At 68.6% G+C, this 19957-nt stretch overlaps 1 protein-coding gene across 3 annotated transcripts; it reads right to left on the bottom strand.

Annotated features, from left to right (window-relative positions):
* Window positions 1-946: 946 nt before the first annotated feature.
* R3HCC1L (R3H domain and coiled-coil containing 1 like) lies at window positions 947-8751 on the bottom strand. 3 transcript variants are annotated; one of them, XM_068949931.1, is made up of 7 exons: window positions 7974-8073; window positions 4589-7664; window positions 3353-3528; window positions 3156-3226; window positions 2756-2851; window positions 2274-2414; window positions 947-1236 (listed from the first exon to the last, which is right to left on the bottom strand). In XM_068949931.1, exons 2-7 carry the CDS (start codon window positions 4664-4666, stop codon window positions 1181-1183), a joined length of 618 nt encoding a protein of 205 aa, XP_068806032.1. In that variant the 5' UTR covers window positions 4667-7664; window positions 7974-8073; the 3' UTR covers window positions 947-1180. The 3 variants fall into 3 exon arrangements, with proteins under 3 accessions (XP_068806032.1, XP_068806030.1, XP_068806031.1); XM_068949929.1 differs by lacking the exon at window positions 4589-7664 and having other exon boundaries at window positions 7974-8751; XM_068949930.1 differs by lacking the exon at window positions 7974-8073 and having other exon boundaries at window positions 4589-7964.
* Between the last annotated feature and the right edge of the window lie 11206 nt (window positions 8752-19957).

Below are 19957 nucleotides of genomic sequence, written 5' to 3'. Positions count from 1 at the left end.
CAGCGAGGCGGCCCCAGGCCAGCGCCCGTGGCGAGGCGCGTGCGGACGGAGACTCGCTCTGCGGGGAATTGGGCTCGAGGGAAGCTGCGAGCACGGCCCCCCGCCCCCGCTGCTGGCAGGGCCCAAGGGCCAGGAAAATGCTTTCGGCGTGAGAGAAGTGCAACCGTCCTGGCCCAGCCGAAACTTTCCACCCAGCAGGCTGCCCGGACGCTCGCTCTGGAAAGTTGCATCCGAGCCGGCTCGCATCTGGCAACGCCACCGGCGCCTGCGCGCTGCCTCCGGCCACGGCGGCCGCCAGCCACGGCCGCGGGGTCACGACCGGCTCCCGGGCCTCCCCGCCGCGGGACAGCCGGAGGCACGGAGCTCGTGACACCAGCCAGCCCCCGGACCCCTGCCCGGGGCAGCGCGGCCACATCACAAGCCGGCCGCCGGCCCTTCCCCGCCAGGCCGACAAGGGCCCCGCTGTTGCGGCTGCGGCAGCTGCTCCGGGCCGGGAAAGGAAGTAAACATGGGCCCTGCCAGCACCTCCCAGCCGGGGCCTCTCCTCCGGCCTCCGCCTTCCCCCCGCGCGCGGGCCGCCGGCGACCGCTCGCCCCCGGGGCCGTAAACCCAGGCGGAAAGGGCCCGCGCTGCACCGCGCCGCGCGCTCCCTGCAGCCGGCGGCGCGCAGGCGGCCAGGCCGTCTCCGCCGCGCACCGGTGACGTTCCCCGCCGGCAGCCCGGCCCCGGCACGCTCCCCCGCCGCGCGGGCCGGCCCCACGCCGCCTCCTCGCCCGGCCCGCGTCTCACGGGAGGACCCTCATCCCAGCGCAGCCGGGCCACGTAAAATAAAGGGGATTTATTAGCAAAATAAAAGTACGGTGACTTTCGCTCGCGCAGGCCGGCCGAGGCCGCGGCCGCCCCACGACGCACGGCCCAGCGCGCTGCCGCGGGGCTCCCCCGGCCCGCCGGCTCGGCCCCGGCTGCGGCAGGCAGCGCAGGGCACAGCCCGGCAGCGCGGCCCACCGGCGCCCTGCTCCGCCCCGGGACCAGCCACGCGCTGACCCTGTCCGTCCTGCCTCGGCGCAGCGACCCAGCGCGCAGTCGCGCCCCCACGGCGCAGGGCGCCCTGCCTGCCCGAAGAGCGGGGCCCGAGCCCCCAGCAGCGTTGCCAGCGGGGCTGTGGGTGCAGCCTCCCCGCTCACTCCCGGCCTTCCCAGGCATCTTCCCGTTGCTTGTTCTCCAGGCGCTTCCTCTCTGCGGAGCCAAGAGAGGAGGGATAAACCCCAAGCCCGGCTGCCCAGCACCCCGGGGGCACAGCACAGCCCCCTGCCAGCCGCTCCGTGCCCTGCCGTCCGCCCTGTGCCGGCGGCCGAGCCCAGGGAGGGAGGGCAAGGGGCGCCGAACCCGTGCCCCGCTTCCCTCTGCGTCCCGTGCAGCGTCACCCAGCACGTCGGCGGCTCCATACGGGGGCAAGCGCTGAGCCCTGCGGTGCCAGGCACCCAGCCTGCGCCCACACAGCCTGGCACACGCAGCCCAGGGTGCACCCGTGTCCCCCTCACCCCTTAGCTGCCCGCTGCAGGGCTGCAAGCCCCTCCGAGGGGCAGCTACACTGCCCGAGCCCTGCAGCGGGGCAGCCCGTGTGCCAGGACCCACCAGACCTGCAGCTGATGGGGAGAGCTGAGCGCCTGCGCGCTGGTCCTGTCCTGCCCCAGTGCCAGAGCAAGTCGTGGCCCCCGGGGTTCAGACACAGCCATAAGAAAAACAGAAAAACGCTCCAGCACACGGGTGCCTGCCAGCAGAGCCAGCCAGGGAGTTAAAGCACCAGACGGGCTTGGGCACCCCCAAGGGTCCGCAGCAAAGCACGGGAAGGTCTGACAGCAGGGCTGCAGGACCCCTGGGGCCGGTGCAAGCCATGGGGCAGCAGTACTAGTAACACACAGCACCAGGCTGCTGCCAGCCCCGCACAGCAGGATGCAGTTTGGAGAGGAGCAGGGAGGGCTGCTCAGCTCGGGGCAGGAGGGGAAGGAGAGCTTGCTGTTGCCGGGGGCAGGACGTGAGACCATCCATCGCTCCCAGGAACGGGAGCTGCCGGGATCTCGCCGGCCCACAGACAGAGAAGCACCAGGAGCTTCCCACCAGCACCGCTGCCTCCTGCTTCTCTCCGCCAGGTGCTGCCAAGTCCAGCGAGCAGCAGGACGTTTGCTGCCACCCTCGGGGGACCCCACCTGGCTGGCAGCACGTCCAGCCTGGCCCGAGCCCCCCCCCCCGTGCCCCCGCAGCCAGGAGCTCACCCCGGGCCTCCTGCAGCTTCTTGCGCTCGGCGTCCCGCTGGGCTCTGGTCTGGTTGCTGCGCACCCCCAGGGCGCCGATCACCAGCCTCCTGGCCAGGGCCGCCGACGTCTCCGGGCGCTCCTTGGCGGGCTGCAGGAAGTCTGGGGAGAGTGCGCAGGGCAGCGTCAGCACGGGGCACTGCCAGGGCACGAAGAAAGGAAAGGAAAGGGAAAGGAAGGGGTAGCAGGCCCGGCTCCGAAGCAGGAGCACCCGGCTATGCCAGGCAGGGCAGCGGTGCAAAAAGCCCTGCGGGCAGCGTCCGACCCCAGCGCTGCCCTGCAGAGCTGCCCCAGGGCTGCTCCCACCGTGCCCTGGCACGGCACCAGGATGAGGGTGCTGCAGCGCTTGAAACGCGCCAGGGCCTCTGCTCCAGAAGCCAGGGCTGCCAGGGCGCGCACGCACTCCTGCCCACCCACGCCAGCGGCCACGCGGCCCCACTCACCAGCGTACGCCCTGGCTTTGGCCTTGGCCGCCCTGGTGCCCTGGGACAGGGGGCGAGTCTTCACCATCAGGTGCTTGGTGCTGAGGGCATCGCGCGCTGCGAGGAGAAAGCAGCGCATCGCCAGGCAGTCCTGCCGGGGACCCCGCTCTGCGGTGCCACGGCGCTGGGTGTCCATGCCCACAGCCAGCCATGCGGGGCCAGTCCCGACCTACAGCGTCCAGGCTGCAAGCGGCTCTCCCCAGCCCAGACGCTGGTCCCCGGGCAGAGGGGAGCCAAAGGAAACGCTTGGAGGGTCCCGGGGAGGCAGCAAACATGCCTGCCCTCTCCCCCAGCACCACGGCGCTGCACCGGCCCCCCAATCCCCCCACCACACATCCCATGAGCTGCTCCGAGCACCTACCTGTTATGGGGCTGGAGAAGATGCCCAGGGCGTGCGTATCGTCCACCCACTTAATGTCAAAGCCCTTCTTCCTGCCGGAGAGACGGAGGGTCACCGAGGACGTCAGTGCCGTGGGGACCCGGGAAGGAGCGGGCAGGACGCAGAGCAGAGCCTGGCCGGCGGGCCGGGGGGCCACAGGGCCGGCCCGGCAGACTCACTGGTAGCTGCAGAAGACGCGCAGCAGGTCCTCGGTGCGGAAGTCCGGCGGGAAGTCGTAGATCTCGATGACGTGGGGCAGCTCGTCGTCGCTGAGGTCCGGCGCGGCCGGCTCGGCCCCGTAGTAGTCGAAGCGCGGCGCCTGGAGGCTCTCCCGGCGCTTCTCGCCCCCCGAGAGCTGCGGGGGTGGCGGGGGACGCGCAGCGGTGAGTCCCCCTGTCCGCTGCACGGGGACACGTCCCCCCGCGCCGGGCAGCGCCGCAGAAGCCCCGTGCCCGCGCGGCGCAAGCAGACTGATTAATGGCACGCGGTCGCCTGCAAGCGGTCCGGGGCCGCGCTCCGGACACCTGCGCCGCGGATGGATTAATGGCACCGGGGATACTGGGAGTTATCGACCGGGCCTCTCGCGCCACGCGCTCGCTTTTCCCATTAAAAGCCTCCCTCCGCTTGCCGCGCTCGGCGGCTCCGCGGGGCCGGCCGGGCTGTCCCCGAGGACGCGGCGCGAACGGCAGCGGTGAGACGGCGCTCGGTCCCCCGGCGCGGCCCGCGTGCCGCAGGTGCGCGTTAGCCAGGAGGAAAGCACCCAAAGCAGAGCCCCAAACGCCGCGCAAGCCTCCGCCGGCCCGGTGCTCTGCCGGCTGCGGAGGGGGCCCAGCTGTGGGCAAAGCGTCCCGCTCCCCCGCCTGCAGCCAGCATCGCACTACCGGCTCCCCGCGCGGTGTCCCCAAGCAGGGGCAGGCTGGCCCCGAAGGGGAACAGCCGCAGAGCCCTTTCCGCAGCACGGCCCCGCTGGCTGCGCGAGGGCTCCCGCGCTCCCAGCGCCGAGGCCGGGAGGGTCCCACCGCGGAGCCAGCGCACGGCACTTGGTGCCCGCAAAATACGCTCAGGGGACAGCAAGGAGCATGGCGGAAAGGCCAGGAGGGAAGACGCTCAGCGCGCCCTGTCCCACCGCCCTGCACCGCCTCTGCCCACAGCCTCGCAGCCCGGCACCGGGCCCTGCCACCAGCGCCAAAGGCGGCCGGTCTGGGCCCCGGGACACTGCCAGAGCATAAAGCCACCGCTCCCCCGAGGAGCTAGTTCCAGTGGTTCATCACCTGCGCCGCTAAAAATTTATGCCTTATTTCTAATTTGAATTTGTCTGGCTGCGGTTTCCAGCCGTTGGTTCCTGTCCTGCCTCTCTGCTAGATTAAAGAGCCCTCGGTCCCAGGTATTCTTGCCCCGCGACGGCTCTTACTCACGGTAATCAAGTCACTTCTCAATCTTCTCCTTGACAAGCTAAACGGATTGTGCTCGCTTAGTATCTCACAGCGGGGCATTTTCTCTAGCCTTAAAAAAATGATGTCTGTCACTCCTTTCTGCCTCTCTCCAATTTTCCAACGTCGCTGTTAAAAGAAGACGGGCACCAGCCCCACACAGAGGGTCTCACAAGGCAGCGGGGCGACAAAGCCGCCCCCTGCTCGCCACCGCCCCGAGCAGCCCGCGACGCCAGCGCCGGCGGCTGCCGCCAGCATCGCCTCCTGCGCCTCTGCGCTCCCCAAACCAGCGTGGGCCGCCGGCCCCAGCCCGGCGCCGGGGCCGACTGCGCTGCTGCGCGCCCACGCAGCTCGCGGACAGCCCGGGCGCCCCGGCCGAGTGGCACCACACCGGCTCCCGCATTTACGGCCGCGCTCGAGCGGCAGCGGGGTTGTCCGTCCCGCGTGGCCCCAGCCGCGGCTCCCCCGGCCCCACAGCATGCGGGGCCGGCGGCGCGGGGGGCCGGCGCGGTGCAGGGAGCAGGCCCATAACTCAGCCGGGTTCCCAGCCCGATCCCCCGAGCGATCGTAGCGGAGCGCACCACGGCTGGAAGGTTAGAGTCCATAAATCCCCGCCAGCTCAGTCAATAAAAAGTGTTCGCTCAGACAATTTTATGGAGAAGATGGATTCACGGCAGGTGAGGGGGTGCTGGCAGGGCGGCTGGATGCCGGCAGAGCGGGCAGCTGAGTTATGGAGCCTGCGGGACGAGCCAGCGCTGCCGGCAGAGCCCGGCTGCCCCGGGACGGTCTGTCTCCCATTAACCGAGAGCGCCCTGGGCAGGACAGCGCACCCATCCCGCCCGGGCCGGCACCCTCCGCCCCCGCCGGCCGCAGGGAGCTGCCCTGCGGCAGGATGCGGCCCCGCAGCGATGCTTGAGCAGGCAGAGCGCTCAGGTAGCGCCAGGCGCCGGGGAAGATATTAGAGAGCCCGAGCGCACAGTGCCGGAGCGGTCCTTGACCTTCACAAATCACCGCGCGCGGCAGGCGGCGAAGGACGGCAGCGGGGCTCAGCTGCGCGCCAGGCACGGCTCCACAGGTCCGCCCCGAGCCGGCGGCACCTCTGCCCTCGCGCTGCCAGGCCGGGGCCCGGCGGGATGCTCGGGAGAGGGGCTCTCGCCTCGTGCACAAGAAGGGGGGATAAAACTGCACCCCGCGGGCAGCGGGTACGCCGGAGCTGGGGGTCCGGCCGGCCGGGACAGCGCGGGGAGCGGGCGCCGCAGGCCCCCACCGCAGCGCTCGGTGCCCACCGCCCTGGAGAGCGCGCGGGGGTAGGAACGGCGGCACGACGCACCCCCAGCTCAGCGATACGCCAGGAAGCGCCTGAAAGCCAGGACCGACGGGGGTTAAGAGCCCTGCACGCCGGCACTTCCCGGCTTGCGAGAGCTGCCGGTAACCGTGCTGCTTTGGTGCTGCGTTACCGTAGCCTTGGCCTCCAACTCGGCCTGCCCTCGCGAGCGGCTGCCCGCCCGTGACAGGCGCCCTGCCCCGGGAACGGCTCGCCTGCCGGACGCGGGCATGGCAGAGGCAGGGCGCCGCAGGAAATGAAGTCTGTCTGTCACGGCTCGCTGCTCCCTAAAGATTTATCCTAGCCGGAGCGCGTCACAGGTGTCCGTGGCAGCTCGCTTACGCTCCCGCTCGCTCGCGGAGAAACCCGCAGCGAGGAGAAAGCCCTTTCCCACCGCCAACAGCGGCACCGCTGCGAGAGGAGGAGGAGGAGCGGGGCAGGTGCATGCACAGGCGCACCCCTCCGAGCCCACCCGGCTCCTCGCCGGACCCGCCTGGCCCCCGCGCGCTCCGGGCGAGCCTCAAGGCCGCCGGCGGCCCCGGGCGCGCACCCTCACCCAGCAAGTCCTAGGCCAGGGCAGAGCCCCGGGGAGACGGCGCGGGTCCTCTCCAAACCGACACCCAGCTTTGATTTAGAGAGCGCAAGTTGATGGAGAATCCACCAGACCTGCAAGGAAATTGTTCCGGCGCTTAATTACCCTCCGTGTTAAAAATGGGTGGCTTATTTCTAGTCTGAATTGCTCTGGCTTCAGCTTCCAGCCAATGGATCGCGTTATGTTTTTTCCTGCTAGATTAAAGAGCCGTCTGCTATCAGAAATCTCGTCTCCACATAGAACGTCATAAATCTTGCTCTCCAGCGGCTATCTGCAGTGCATAAGGATTCAGTTATGACGAAGAACGCTACTAATTTTCTTGTCCTTTTTGTTAATTAACGACAGCTCCATCTCCCCGAGAGCCTGCGCCCTCCCTGAGCAGGCTCGTCTGCCTCCGCGGCGAGGGGCTGCCGAGCAGGAGAGCAGCGCGGGGCAGCCGAGGGGGGAAGAGAGCAACTTATCCATCACAGGTGCCTCTTCCGAGCCCTCATTCACTGGTTTCCGGAAAAAAGGCCCACTTTTAGGCAGGGCTCGCGGGCAGGGAATCGGACGCGTAGGAGGCCGGGACGCACGAGGAGCGCGGCTTCCTCCGAGGGCGCTCCCCGCCCGCCGACCCGAGCCCGCTAAAAGGCCGCGGGGCAGAGCGAAGCGGGGACGCAGCCTTCCCCAAACCGCTCCGCGGGTCCCGCTCGGCCGCTGCGACGCGCCCGGGGCTGCAGGCGAGCCAGGTCGCCAGCCGCCCCGGGGGACACGGCTGTCGCGTTAACCCCGTTCCCTCAGCCACCGCCCGCCGCGTCGAACCTCGCTTCCAGCCCGCCGCGGACGTTCGTTTTGACAATATTAGCGCTGTTTGTTACTCTCGCTACATTAACGTCATTCCGAAAATTACCAGTTTTACGCTACTGATTTAAAATGCAATAATGGCTTTCCAGCCCCACTGCCAAAGCTGTGCTTCCCGTGTAAACGGCAGGCAAGCTGCGTGCTTCCCAGCGCTGAGCAGCTAATTGTAGTAAATTTAGCCACACACTTACAGGAAGATATGGTAATGAGCCACAGCTGATTAAGAAGCTGTACTTTTGAGGAAACTTCATGTTGCTAGTTCAATGGGAGCCCATCCGTCTCAGCTCATTTCTTCATTACTAGCCCTGGTTTCACGAGGGTGCAGTTGCAGTTTACGGCACTCAAGCACGTTTTACCGGGTGCCCTTTATGCGCTACAAAGGGAAGATCTCCCCCAGCTGTCGCAGCCCTCGCCGGCACCGAGGCACGGCACGCGATCGGGTCCAGGCAACGGGGGCGGTTTCTCCTCGTGTCCCCCCAGGCCTCGGCGCGGCCGGAGGTGCCCGAGCTGCTACTCCTGCAGGGGACGCGGGGACCCCCGCCGCACGCCCCCGGCGCCCCGTCCCGCAGGCAGCAAGCGCCGGCCCCGCCAAGCCCCGCGGGCGCCCAACGTACCTCTTCCAGGAGGCGGGGGTCCAGGCAGTCGCCGTCGTCGTTGAACAGCGCGTCCCAGCTCTCCTCGGCTCCCGGGCTCGCGCTGGCCCGGCCGGGCTCGGGGGAGCCGCCGTCCCGCGCGCCCCGGACACCTCCGTCGTCCTCGTCCGCCCGCGCCGGCGCCTCGGCCGGGGCCGCAAGCGAGAGCGCCGCAACGCCGCGCCGCAGCATCTCCGGGGAGCGCCGGGGCTGGCGGCTCTCCGCAGCGGGGTCCCCCAGGGGCGCCCCTTCCCGCGCGCTGCTCGCCGCCCCCTCGGCACGGCCCAGCTCCTCGCTCGGGCCCCCCGGGCCGCTCTCAGCCCCGCGCCCGCACGCCGACGCGGCCCCAGCGCTGCCGTCCGCCCGCTCGGAGGAGCCGTCCCCGCCGCTGGAGGCCCCAGCAGCCTCCCCGCCGGGGTGCTCAGCCCCGGCAGCGCTCTCCTCCGTGCCGGGCGGCAGCCGCCCCGCGTGCCCCACCACCAGCTCGTGCCGGCCGCCGGCGCCCGGCTCCGGGCTGCTCTCCGGTGGGAACGCCGGTGCGTCGCCCTCGCCGCCCCCCGAGCAGCCGGCTCCTGCCGCCGCCTCCGAGACGCCCTCCCCGGCGGGCTCAGACCCGCTTCCCTGCCTCTCTTCCTCCTCCTCCTCCTCCTGGGCAACCCCTGCGGCACAGCCCTCGCCCGGCGCCGCACGGAGAGAGCCGCCACGCTCCCTCCTCCCCGCCGGACCCGGGCCGCCCGCGGGCTCCGGCGCGCCGCCTCGGCTGCCCTCCCCTGCCCGCTGCCCCCAAGCGCCCTCGGCCCCGGCTCGGCCCGGCGCGCCGCCCCCCAAGCGCTCCGGCACGCTGCGCGCCCCTGTCCGACCGGCCGCGCTCCCGCCCGGACGAGGCGGCGCGTGGCTAGCGGCGTCGCCCTCGGGCCGGGCGCCCGGCGCTGTCCCGGCCTGCCGGCAGCCGTGCTCCCCCGAGGCCGGCTCGCGGGACGCTCGCTCCGGCGCGCTGGGCGATGCCCCGGGGCCGCCGGCCGGCGGCTGCTCCAGCGGCGGCTCGGCGGGAGCGCCGGGGGGCCCGGCGGAGGCGCCCGGCTCGCTCCCCCGCCGGGCTGCTCCGCTCTCCCTCGCCGCACGCGTCCTGGCGCTGGGGCTTCGCCTCCGGCCCTCGGCGCGGCCTCGGCAGACGTCCTGCGCCAGGCGGTGGGTCGCCGGCGCGCCGCCAGCCGAGCCGCCCGCTCCCGGGGCCGCCGTCCTCTCCCGGCGCGCTTTGGGCACGTAGAGCGCCATGTCGGGCTTCCTGCGGCGAGGCCGGCCGCTCTCGGCCTCCCGCTGCATGGTGCCGCCGCCTGCAACGAGAGGGAGAAAGGATGGCTGCCGGCCCGCGTCCCAGCGCGCCCCATGCCCCCCAAAGGACGGCGCGCGGCCGGGCAGCCCGCCGGCATGGCACAGCACCGGCAAGGCCGCCGCCACCGCCTGCAGCCTTGGCCGAGCAAAAGCCCGGGCAGCAGGGGAAGGCAAGGTCGGTGCTGCACGAGCCCTACCCAAACAGGGTCAACGCGCCTGGGGCACGGCGCTCCGCGCGCTGACGGACCAGGTGCCACCGTCACGCGAACGAATGATGAGAGGGGACGCGGCAGGGACAGCTCAGGGGGCACCGCCGGCGGCCGGGGAGCGCGCGGGGCAGCGCGGCGCCCCAGGCCGACGCCACCGTCCCAGCCGGTTCGGCCCCAGGTCCCTCGCTGGCCGCGTCTCCTCCTGGCCTCCTTAGGGCCTGCCCGCCTCTTAGCCCTGCCGCGCACGTAGAAGCTCTCGCCTTCGCTTTTAAGATGTTCAAAACCAGCCTGAGTTTTTATTAGCAAAACCGGCTCCTCCCGTCCTCCTCCAGCACCGCGCGACGACGGCGGCAGGCGTCTGCTCCGCCGCCACTGCACCCGGCGGCCGGGGGCGAACGGCTCGGCGAGCAGGCGGCTGAGGAAGCCAGGAGGCGAAGGCAGGGCAGGCTGGCGCCTCATCTAGAGCCCGCGGCCTCCGCTGCCCTGCGGCAGCGCCCGGGCTCGGCACGGCGGGCACCGGGATGCAAGCGCAGCAGATTCGGCTAACCCCAAAGTCAGGCGGTTTCGAGCTTTGAGACCAAGAGCCCCGGGGCCCCTCTCACCTGCTGCCCTGTCCCGGCAGAGATTTATTTTTCATCATCTTTGGCACAAGCAGGCGCTTTGCTATCTGCCGGGCCCCATGCCCCTATAAATATGCATCAGGCAGCGTTTATGGAGACGGATGGCGCGGGGGTCTGGGCTGCGGTTGAGGGGAAGGCAGAGTGGGGACGGGCTGGGGCCCCGTGATTAATCACTGCCCACTCTGTTTAGGGGTATTCATCACAGGCCGCTGTCAGGTAAATCACTGGAAAAACACCTCTTCAGTAATTAATGTGAAGTGACGGATGGACAGCCCCTGGGCCCATTAATCTGGAACATCAGAGCCTACCGAGATTATGAATGTCAGGATGCATAAACTGCCGGCGGATCAATAGGGCCAGGAATTCGTCCAAGGCTCTCATTTCCGAGGCACCTCCGGTACATTAGGCTCCTCTCCCCTCGCCTCAAACCAAGCTAAACGCAGCCTCGGGGACGCGCAGCCCCGGCCCGGCAGAGGCGCGAACGCTCCCCGGCGGCTCCCGCCGCCCGGTCCCCGCGCCCCCCTCCGGGAGGGCGGAAGCTGCCGGCGGCTCCGGGGCCCGGCGGCTCCGGGAAGGCGAGGGCAGGCCGAGCCCCGGGCTGCGCTCCGCGGTCAGACCTCAGCCACCGCGGCGAGCGCTGCTGGGGAAGCGTCTCGGATCCAGGGCTGCCTGTGCCGCTAAACCTCACTCCATCCTCCTGACGGATGGATGGACGGACGGACGGAGAGAGCGCAGCTCTCGGCGAGGCCCCGCGGAGCCTCGGCGTGATGGATGGGTCTCTCACGGCTCGCTCGAAACCGCCAGCAAGCCCGGCCCGGCGCGACGCAGACAGCAGCCGGCTCAGCTGCTTCGGAGGGGAAACCTCCAGCAAGCGGCCGGCTCCTCCTCCTCACGCCTCGCGGCCAGCCCGGCCCCGGCGCCCAGCGCGCCGCGGGAGGGGAGCCCCGTGGCGGGCCATCACCCGCGCCTCGAGGCGCAGCCTGCAGGTCCGCGGCCAGCGCCGGGGCCACGCTCCCGAGGAGCGGCGTGACGAGCTCCGGCCCGCCGCTGCGGCGCCGGCCGCCCCTCGCACAGCTGCCGGGGTGACGCTGCCCGGGGCATTTGTCTCGCCGGGGAGACACACGCAGCACTCGTCATTTTTCTCATCCTTTGATACACTAATTTCACTAGCAGAACGGTCCCCTCCATCTTTATCGACTGCGAGGAAAGAACGTATCCTACAAGGTCTGCATTGGACATTTTTCAACACCGAGGCGTTACACGTTTTCTCATCGAGCAGCAGCCCAACCTTGCCGAGGGCCGGGCAGGCAGGGGGACGCCAGCGTTCCCCCCTCGTGCTCCCCGGGCCGTCCCGACCGCGCAAGGCTTATTTAACGCACCCGGCGAACACCTCCCAGCCTGCACGGAGCAGCCTCCGGCTCCAGCTTCGTCGCACCAAACCCCGCTTTCGGAGGACACGTAAACCTGCTCTCCTAAAGGACTTTTCCCAGCTAAACCCCGAAGTCTCAGCCTGCAGCTTTGGGGCTGGACTTGCTAAAATACGTATTTTACAGCTATAAAATGGGGAAAGAGCTTTCTCCACTGCTTGCCTCGCTCTCAAAGCGGCCAAGACGCTTCTACTAAACCTCTCCCAGGGAAATTCCCCCAGGCAGACGAGTCTGGAAGACAAATGCCACAAACCACCGAGGCCAGGCGGAGAGCAGGGAGCCGCACCACCGCAGCCGGCCCTGCCCTGCCCCTGCCCCTGCCGGAGCCCCTCCTGCCAAGGGCGCAGCGTCCCACGCTGATCCCACGGCGGTGAGCGCCGATCCGCGCAGGCTCTGCTCCCCGGGGCCACCGAGGACTGCCGACACGGCGACGCTGCCCAGCCAGGACGCTTTGGGGTTCCCTTTCCGCCCCCACCAGCGCGGCGCGGGCCGAGCGGTACGGCTCCACGCACGTCCCGAGTCACCTCCAAGAAGAGGAGCCTTCACACGCAGGATTTACGGGCTCCTCGAAAGCTTGCCGTTCACCTTGCCTCACCCTCCAAACCAGATGGTGCTGCATTAGCGAGACGGCTGGCGCTGGCAGGATGCTCGCCCCGCGCAGCCGCGGAAGAGGCGCTTGCCGCAGCCCGGGCCCGGCGCTGGGCTCCTTTCCCCAGAAAGGGGTAACGCAGCCCGCGCCGGCGCCTCCGCGCACGCAGACCTTCTCCTGAGGCACAAGCGCAGCCGGGAGCTGCTCCACAGCCCTGTGGCCGGTACCACCCGCCGGCCCGATGCAGCCAGCGCCCGGCACCCTCCGCGTCCCGCGCGCTGGCCCGGGAACAAACTCGCTGCTCACAGAGGCGTTTCTACGCAGCTCGGCAAAGGCAGAGGCACCGCACGCGTTCGGCCCACGCGAAGGGCTAGGGCCAAGTCATGCGCCAGCCTGACGAGGAGCAGAGCAATTCTAGAGCCGGGAGGAGACGTTTATCGTTAAAATTACCTCCTTCCCCTTCTGTGCCTCCTTCTGCCCTGCGTCTCCGCTCCCCCCCGCCACGGAGCAAGAGGCTGGCTCGGCCGGCCACGGCGACTGAGCCTTTTGCTTTACGGCCAGAGCGGCAGCCGAAAGCAGCTGGCTGAGCAGCCCGACTCCGGCACGAGTGTGCGAGGTCTCAGAGCAGCTGCTCAGGCTACGCGCTGGTCTGTGCTTCTCCAGCAACGGTCTGCGCTGCAGCCAGGCAGCGCTTCCTCCCTGCTTTCTCCCCTTCTTCTCTTCCAGAAAGCACACCGGGCTCCCCAAGAAAACCGTGCTGACAGGACCAGGCCATTACGATCTTCTCCCCCAAAGATACAGTTTTGGCCCTCTCTCGAGTGGCCCACAAGACCATCAAGCAGGGTTTTGCCAGAGCAGGCTCTATGCCGGGGAAGGGGAAATAAAACCTACTAGCAGACTGAAGGCTCTGCTTCACGCTGCAAAGCTTAGAGCCCGTTTCCTCCTGTTTCTGCATCCTTGCTAGACGGGTAAGGACGTTTACGACTAAAGCCGGAGACGCCTGAACTCACCGCGCGACGCTGCAACAGGGCTTTTATTGACTTCTCCAGCTACCGGCACGAGACGCTGCCCTGGGCAGCTCCGGCCGGCCGCGGCACGCGGGCGCACGCGGCGCTGGCCGGGCCCGCGGGCCGGGGGGAGCGGAGCGGGCGGCGCCGGCCGAGCGGCAGTGCCGAGGGCCACACCGCCGGTGCCAACGCCGATGCCAGGCTGTGGGGCTCGCGCTCCCCGTGCCAGTTCCTGGAAAAGCCTAAGTGCCACCCAGCGCCCTCCCAGCAGGCTGCCTCATTTCCTGGCAGGCAGCTGTATTTTTAGCCTTCGAGGTTTCTAATTCCACTCGATCCATACTCCCGTCGATAGAGCACATAACCTTAAAGCCTGGAGGGCGAAAAGGCAACGGCCACCCCTCGGCCGGCAGCGGCGCGAGCCCGCGGGACCGGCTGCCACCCGCACCCCCGCCGGTGCCGGCCGCCCCCCCCCACCGCACTCGGCAGCCCGGGGCTCGGGCAGCCAGGAAGCGCCCTCGCGGGACCGCGCGCGCCGCGCAAGGTCACTCTTTACAGCCTGCCGCAGCTCGGGCGCGCCTTCAGAAAATAATAATACTAATAAAAAGGCAGGCACAAGGAGATTGTAAACAGCCCAGATTAAGAGCCCGCCGGCGGCTCGCGGGGCTTCTCCCATGCCAGGCACGCGCCACGAAGGCGGGCGCCGGCCGCGCAGCACCATCGCCGTCCTTCCCTGGGGGACGCCCCAGGACCCCGCTGCGGGGCGCGCGTCCCCCTCCCGCCGCCCCGCGCGCTCACCCAGCCTCACAGCTACACACTCTCCCCGGGCCCCTTCTCGCAGGCAGCTATCGGTTGCTGCGGGTTTGGCTATTAGGCATGTTTCCGCACCCCTCCCGGAGCGCCGGGGCCGCGAAGGACCCAAATATCGGCGAGCAAGAGGCAGGGCCAGGGCGGGCTGGCGGCAGCGAAGCCGCCTGCCCCGAGCGCTGCCTCCCGCGGGGGTTTCAGAGCGGCTCTCGCCCCCGCGGCGGGCAGAAAGACGCGCTCCGGCAGCGGGAGCGAGCACCAGCTACGCGCGGAGACAGCGGCGGCAACGACAGCAGCCGCTGCCAAAGGCGCCCGGGAAGCTCGCCGAGAAAAGAGAGCGAGAGATTTCAATCGCGGCCGCTGATGCTCTTAGGAGATACCTGCAACCAGAGCAAGGGGACGTTTCAGACAGGAGCATGATTTATAAGTCGATACTGTCCCTTAACAGCTGCAGGCAAGAAAAGGACAACAGAAAAGCGGAAGGAGTTAACACACAAAGGGCTAAGGGGGACACAAAGGACTTTACAAATATAGCAGGGCAGAATCAGCACGAGAGTGAAAAGGTCTATTAATAAATAAGGAGGGAGAGAAAATTAATGATGTCTCAAAAATAAAGATGACTCAAAAGGACAAAATTACTGTTTTTAACCAGAAAAATGCAAATGAGGCAGAGGCCTCACAAAACCAGCTGCAGGGAAGCAAAAACAGCATCTCCACACATCCAGAGTCACCTGGCCCGCGGACAGCCGGCGAGCCGAGGAGACGCGCCAGCTAACCCACCGACACGCACGCACGCACGCAGCGCCCGCGCCGGAACCGGGGCCCTGGAGAGGGGCACAGCTGAGTAAATGAGGTACAGGAAAGAACAATAAAACTGCACCCAGGCGCGTGATGAATCCACCCTCAGCCCCCAGCGGCAGAACATAACGGCGACCACAGAAGGAGCCTGCAAGCGCCCACCGCGACGGCCTCCTGAGCTGCGAGGAGCAGGGCGGGGGGTGGCGAACGCGGGGTGGTCTGGGGAGAGTAACTTCAGCAGAATCACCGGGCAAAGCTTCGGGATAAGGCAAGCCAGACGCAATTTAGCTGAACTTCAGGGTATCGTTTCCCACCGTCCCACAAAGTTTTACTCGAAGAACGAATTGTAATTAAATTCGCGGACGACGCTGGCCAGAGAGGTGTTGCAATCGCCAACCAGAGCAGAGAAAGCGCTCAAAGGCTCCAAGAAATACAGGCAGCAAACACAACGAAATTCACTCTGGGAAAACAAAACTAATGCCACCGGGGTAAATAAGGCAAAGCGGGTATTCAACCGGCAGGAAAAGCCCGGAAAGCAAGGCCGAGAGCCTCACGGCGAGAGCAGAGCGGGAAGCCGGCACGGCGGACGTGACCCCGTCACCCACGACGCCCCATGGTGGGCAGCGCGCCCTGGCTGGCGGGCGCCCGGCCGCGAGAAACACCCCGGGAGCGCCGGGCACAGGTGTGACGAGCGTGGGGAACCTGGAGCACCGGGCACCCAGGGACACTGCGTAGCTTCTCGGCCATCGAGGGCTGTCACAGCCAGGATCCCTCTGCGACTCAGTGTGCTCAGGAGAGTTACGGGGACCCTGGCGTGCCGTGCTAACGGGGCGCACCGGGAACTCTGTGCCAGCGGGGTGGGTGTCAGGACAGGGACATCGGGGTGGGGACAGCAGGGAAGGGGCAGCAGGGCAGGGGACACGGCGTGCACCCTGGGGCAGGGGACACAGTGTGCAGCCCAGGGCATGGAGTAGGGACAGCGGGGCAGGGGACACAGTGTGCACCCTGGGGCAGGGACAGCAGGGCAGGGGACACGGCGTGCACCCCAGGGCATGGAGCAGGGACAGCGGGGCAGGGGACACAGTTGCACCCCGAGGCAGGGGACACGGCGTGCACCCCAGGGCATGGAGCAGGGACAGCGGGGCAGGGGACACAGTGTGCACCCCGAGGCAGGGGACACGGCGTGCACCCCAGGGCATGGAGCAGGGACAGCGGAGCGGGGACAGCGGCGCTACCCCGCCGCCCCGGCCCCGAGCTGCAGGCGGGGCAGCGCCGAGCACCCGCGGGCGCCGCTGCCCCTGCGGGGACCGGAGAGCCCGGGGCCGCGCGCGCACGCGGGGAGGGGAGGGGAGGGGAAGGGGGCGCCCCAGCCCCACGCGGGGACGGCGGTGCCCCGCGGGGCCGGGCGCGCGCGCGGCCGGCCGGGCGGGAAGGAGGGAAAGGGGCGTTACCGGGCGCCGCGCCGCGTCCCCCGCCGCTCCGTCCCGCCGCCGCTTCCGCCGCGCCGCGCTGCGCCCGCCCCGCCGCGGGGAGCGCCGGGACGTGTAGTGCGGCCGCCCCGCCCCGCCCCGCCCCGCCGGGGCCGGGGCCGGGGCCGGTGCGCGGCGCCGCCCGTCGGGGAGCGCCCGGCCGCGCAGCCGGCAGCCCGCGGGCGCACGAGCGGCCGCGCCAGCGGGTCCCCGCCTCGGCCCCCGACGGCAGCCAGCCCCCTCGCCGCCCCGGCAGGGAACCGCCGCCGCCGCCGGGCCGGGCAGCACCGGGCGACGAGGGGGCGGCGGCGGGGCTGCCGAGCAGCGCACGCTGCTGTAGCGCTGCCCGCCCGGGTGACCCCGCTGGAGACTGGCATTGATTTCCCATTATCTCTTAATGTCACGTATTAAGCGGGAGCAGCGCTGTTTGCAGCTCCGCGGGTTTATTGGCTCGGCAAGCTGGTGCTGGCAGAGCACCGCTGCCGCCTGCCGAGGGGGCGGCCGGCGCACCGGGAATCGCACGGGCCTCAGGCCTCCCCCCCCGGGCCACATCCTGTGCTCCCGCGGCAGACGGAGGGCTGCGGGGTGGTCAGCGCGCTCGATGGCCAGACACGCAGCCCCGGGAAGGTGTCTGCGCCTGGCAAGTCCGCTCCGCTTCCTTCCTGGGGTTTGGCGAAGAGCAGGCTGTCTGCGCGGAGCAGATAATGAACGCAGCCCCGGCGCTCGCACGCGTGCCGAGGTGGCGGGGGCAGCTGGGGAGCACGCCTGGGAGCGGCGCGTCCGCCCGCTCCTGATGAAGCGCTAGCGCTGCAGAGCACTCCCGAGCCGGGGGCTGCGCGTGCGGAGGAAGGACGGGATGTGCTGGGGATCGTGTGGATCCTTAGACAGGCACGGCGAGGGGCGGCCCAGAAGATGCCGTCAGACATGTGCCTTGTTCTCCCTCCAGGCCAAGGCGGAGCAGGGCCGGGACCTGGCTCCCTGGGACAGGAGGTGGTAAACGCTTGGGGCAGGCGGGAGCAGCAGCCCTGATTTGCCTGAGAGATGAACAGGGAGTTTGTTTCCCATGCCCCGGACCTGCTCTGGGACGTTTATGGCCTGTACCTTGCAATAGAGGTAAAGTGCCTGGGGAGTCATTCCCCAAGCAGGAGCTGAGGGGGAGTTGGGGACTTCCAGCTGTACGGAGGAGAGCCAGGGACAAGCCCAAGCATCTCCGCTAATGAACTAATAGCTCTTAGATGCAATTCCCAAGCCTCTGCCTCCCGTGCGACTCTGCAGCCCGGGTGAGGGCGAAGGAGAGGTGCTCCATAGCACGCACATTGCCTGTACCTGATGGGGTGCCAGGCTTGTGCCCGGTCAGCCTGCAGCCGATGCAGGACGTTTCTGCTGCTCTGCAATGACTATCCGATGGCTGAGGGACCAGGGGCCACAGCAGGTCCTCGACAGTAGCTTAGCAAGGTGTCACTGAGGCACTGTACGAGGCAGCAGTGCATAGGGTTGTGCTGAACATCTCATGCCTCCTCAGACGGCTGGGGAACAGCAGCAGGCCTGCAGCTGCAGCTGGGTGCCCTGGAGCACACAGACCTTCCTCACTGCCCAGTGTGGGGTCTAGTACAGCCATAAGGGCCCAGCATAGCAGGTACTCTGTTCCCAGAGATGTGCTGCTTCTGTGCTGGGACCCATGTGATGATGTGTTTTTCCTTTCATTTCCTTTGATTTTCATGCAATTGTGAACAAAGCAGGACCTTGGAAAGGACAGCTATGCTCCATCGCTGCAATCCTGCAGGATCTCTCCTGGGATCAGGAGGGGACCAGGAGGGCTTGGCAGGGCACCCATTCAGTGAGACAGACTCAGAGCACCCCCTCTGGGGTGCTGGGGCAGCCCTCTTTGGGGTACAGCACCTCAGCTAGCCCCCCAAAACACCCAGCAGACTGAGGGATGTGCCTCCCCCCAGTGCCTTTGGGGACAGCATCCAAGTGATCCCAGAGTCCGTGAGTGCTGCCTGCCCCACGTGCATGAGCTTGGGCTCCAAGGGCTGGCCAGGTGCTGGCAGGACCACAGCCATCCCCTGCCCAGCTCAGGGTCCAGCTTTGCTCCCTGCAGTGCCGCGTGGCATAGGACCCCCCCAAACCTCATGTGCTGCAGGTTTCCAGTCCAGCTCAGGCTGGCCGTATGCATCCAAGCGATGCCACAGCCAGCCCTGAGCCCCGCAGTCAGAAAGCCTCCTGAGATGCTATTTAAGGCAAGGCCAAGCAAACACCTGCAAGAAAGGCAGTCTTGGCTCATCAGCCAGCCTCCACCTGCCCCTCTGCAGGGCATTGCTAGACCCATAACACTCCCAGACATCCAGCCAGCCTGGTCCCGCCAGCACCCCAGCATCAGCAATGTTATGGATACAGAGGGTCATCCCACACCACCCGCGCGCCCCCACAACAGGACAGGGAAGGGCTCACAGCAGGCAGGGCCACCCACCACCCGAAGAGGAGCAGCCCCTGCCCCAGCCCACCGTGCCGTAGAGGGGAGCGTGGCCCCTCTCGCAGGTAATCGATGGCAGCAGATCTTGATCGCTTTCATTATTATTATTTTCTTATGCATGTGCGCACAGGAGATTTATCGCCAGCTACAGAGGCAAAATCAATTATTCATGTTATAAATTAGAAAATGATTTATGTTTGTGGGAGGCCAAGCAGCGTGGAGCCCCCAGCCACGTGGGAGCTGGGTTTGTCTGGGAATAGCACCAGGTACCCCCTGCCAGCGCTTCCCTGGCCTCTCCGTCCCTACCCCAGCACCCAGGGGTGCTCCCCACTCCAGCACAGGCCCCTGCAGCACCCAGCTGCAGCCACCCAGCACTGGCCAAAGCGCCGGACCCACGAAGGCCCCCCAAACACCTCGCTCAGGCCCAACTCCGGGCTTGGGGTGAGCAGACGCTCCAAGCTTGTGTGGGTTTTGGCATGGCATGTTGAAGGCCCTGTTCCTGGCTGCTCCTCGGCCAAGTCCGGGGTGCCCCAGCACCCTCCTGCCCTGCGGAGCTGCGCTGCACCCCCAGGATGCCCCGGCTGCCCTCCGCGCTGTGCCCCAGCGGACGGAGCAGCCCCGTGCTGGGCCGGGAGCTCCTCTGCCTCAGCCGTGCCCAGCCAGGGCTGATCCCGTAGGGCTGGGGACGCTGCACGTCAGGGCGAGCCGGGAGCAGGGACGGGGGCTGGCAGGGAGCACCCAGACTCTCCCACCCGGCCGCCCCGGCGCCCGCAACCGGCGCCCGAGGAAGGCCGGGGATGCTGCCGGCCGCTGCGGCAGGCTGCTGCTCCGCGGCAGTTTCCATGGCAGCGGCAGAGCGGTCCAAGGCGTGCGAGGTGTGGGCTGCCGGCGGACCCCTGCTTCCCCCCGGCTGGAGACGCCCGCGCGCACCCAGGCAGCTGCGCCTGCGCTCCTGCCTCCCGCGCGGCACGCCGCGGCCCCCTGCACACCGAGGGGACGGGGACCCGTTGTGCGGGGAGAGCCCCTTGCCCAAGGGCTGACCGAGCCGCTCGTGCGGGGCAGGGTGGTGCTGAGCTCCTGCTTCTCCCATCACTGGGGACGGGGTGGACTGGTGCTGCCGGGTCTGCCCCAGTGCAGCCCTCACCAGCAGCGCGGCAGCACCCCGCGGCTCTGCACCAGGGCTCCCTGCTGCCCCAGCCAGGACCCCACTGCGCCCCCATCCTGCACCCCAGCTGTGA

This window comes from Struthio camelus, chromosome 7 (assembly GCF_040807025.1).
Source record: "Struthio camelus isolate bStrCam1 chromosome 7, bStrCam1.hap1, whole genome shotgun sequence".
Taxonomy (NCBI): domain Eukaryota; kingdom Metazoa; phylum Chordata; class Aves; order Struthioniformes; family Struthionidae; genus Struthio; species Struthio camelus.
The sequence above is the reverse complement of the archived record's forward strand: the minus strand, read 5'-3'. Positions and strand labels throughout refer to the sequence as shown.

Bases quoted from the DNA above. Each gene is read 5' to 3' on its own strand.
- R3HCC1L (XM_068949929.1), bottom strand. From the start codon at position 8,183: ATGCTGCGGCGCGGCGTTGCGGCGCTCTCGCTTGCGGCCCCGGCCGAG. The intron at 2,415-2,755 runs GTGAGTGGGGCC...CACTCTCCCCAG, and splicing joins CAAAGCCAGGGCGTACGCTG to ACTTCCTGCAGCCCGCCAAG. The intron at 1,237-2,273 runs GTGAGCTCCTGG...TTGGCTCCGCAG, and splicing joins GAAGCTGCAGGAGGCCCGGG to AGAGGAAGCGCCTGGAGAAC.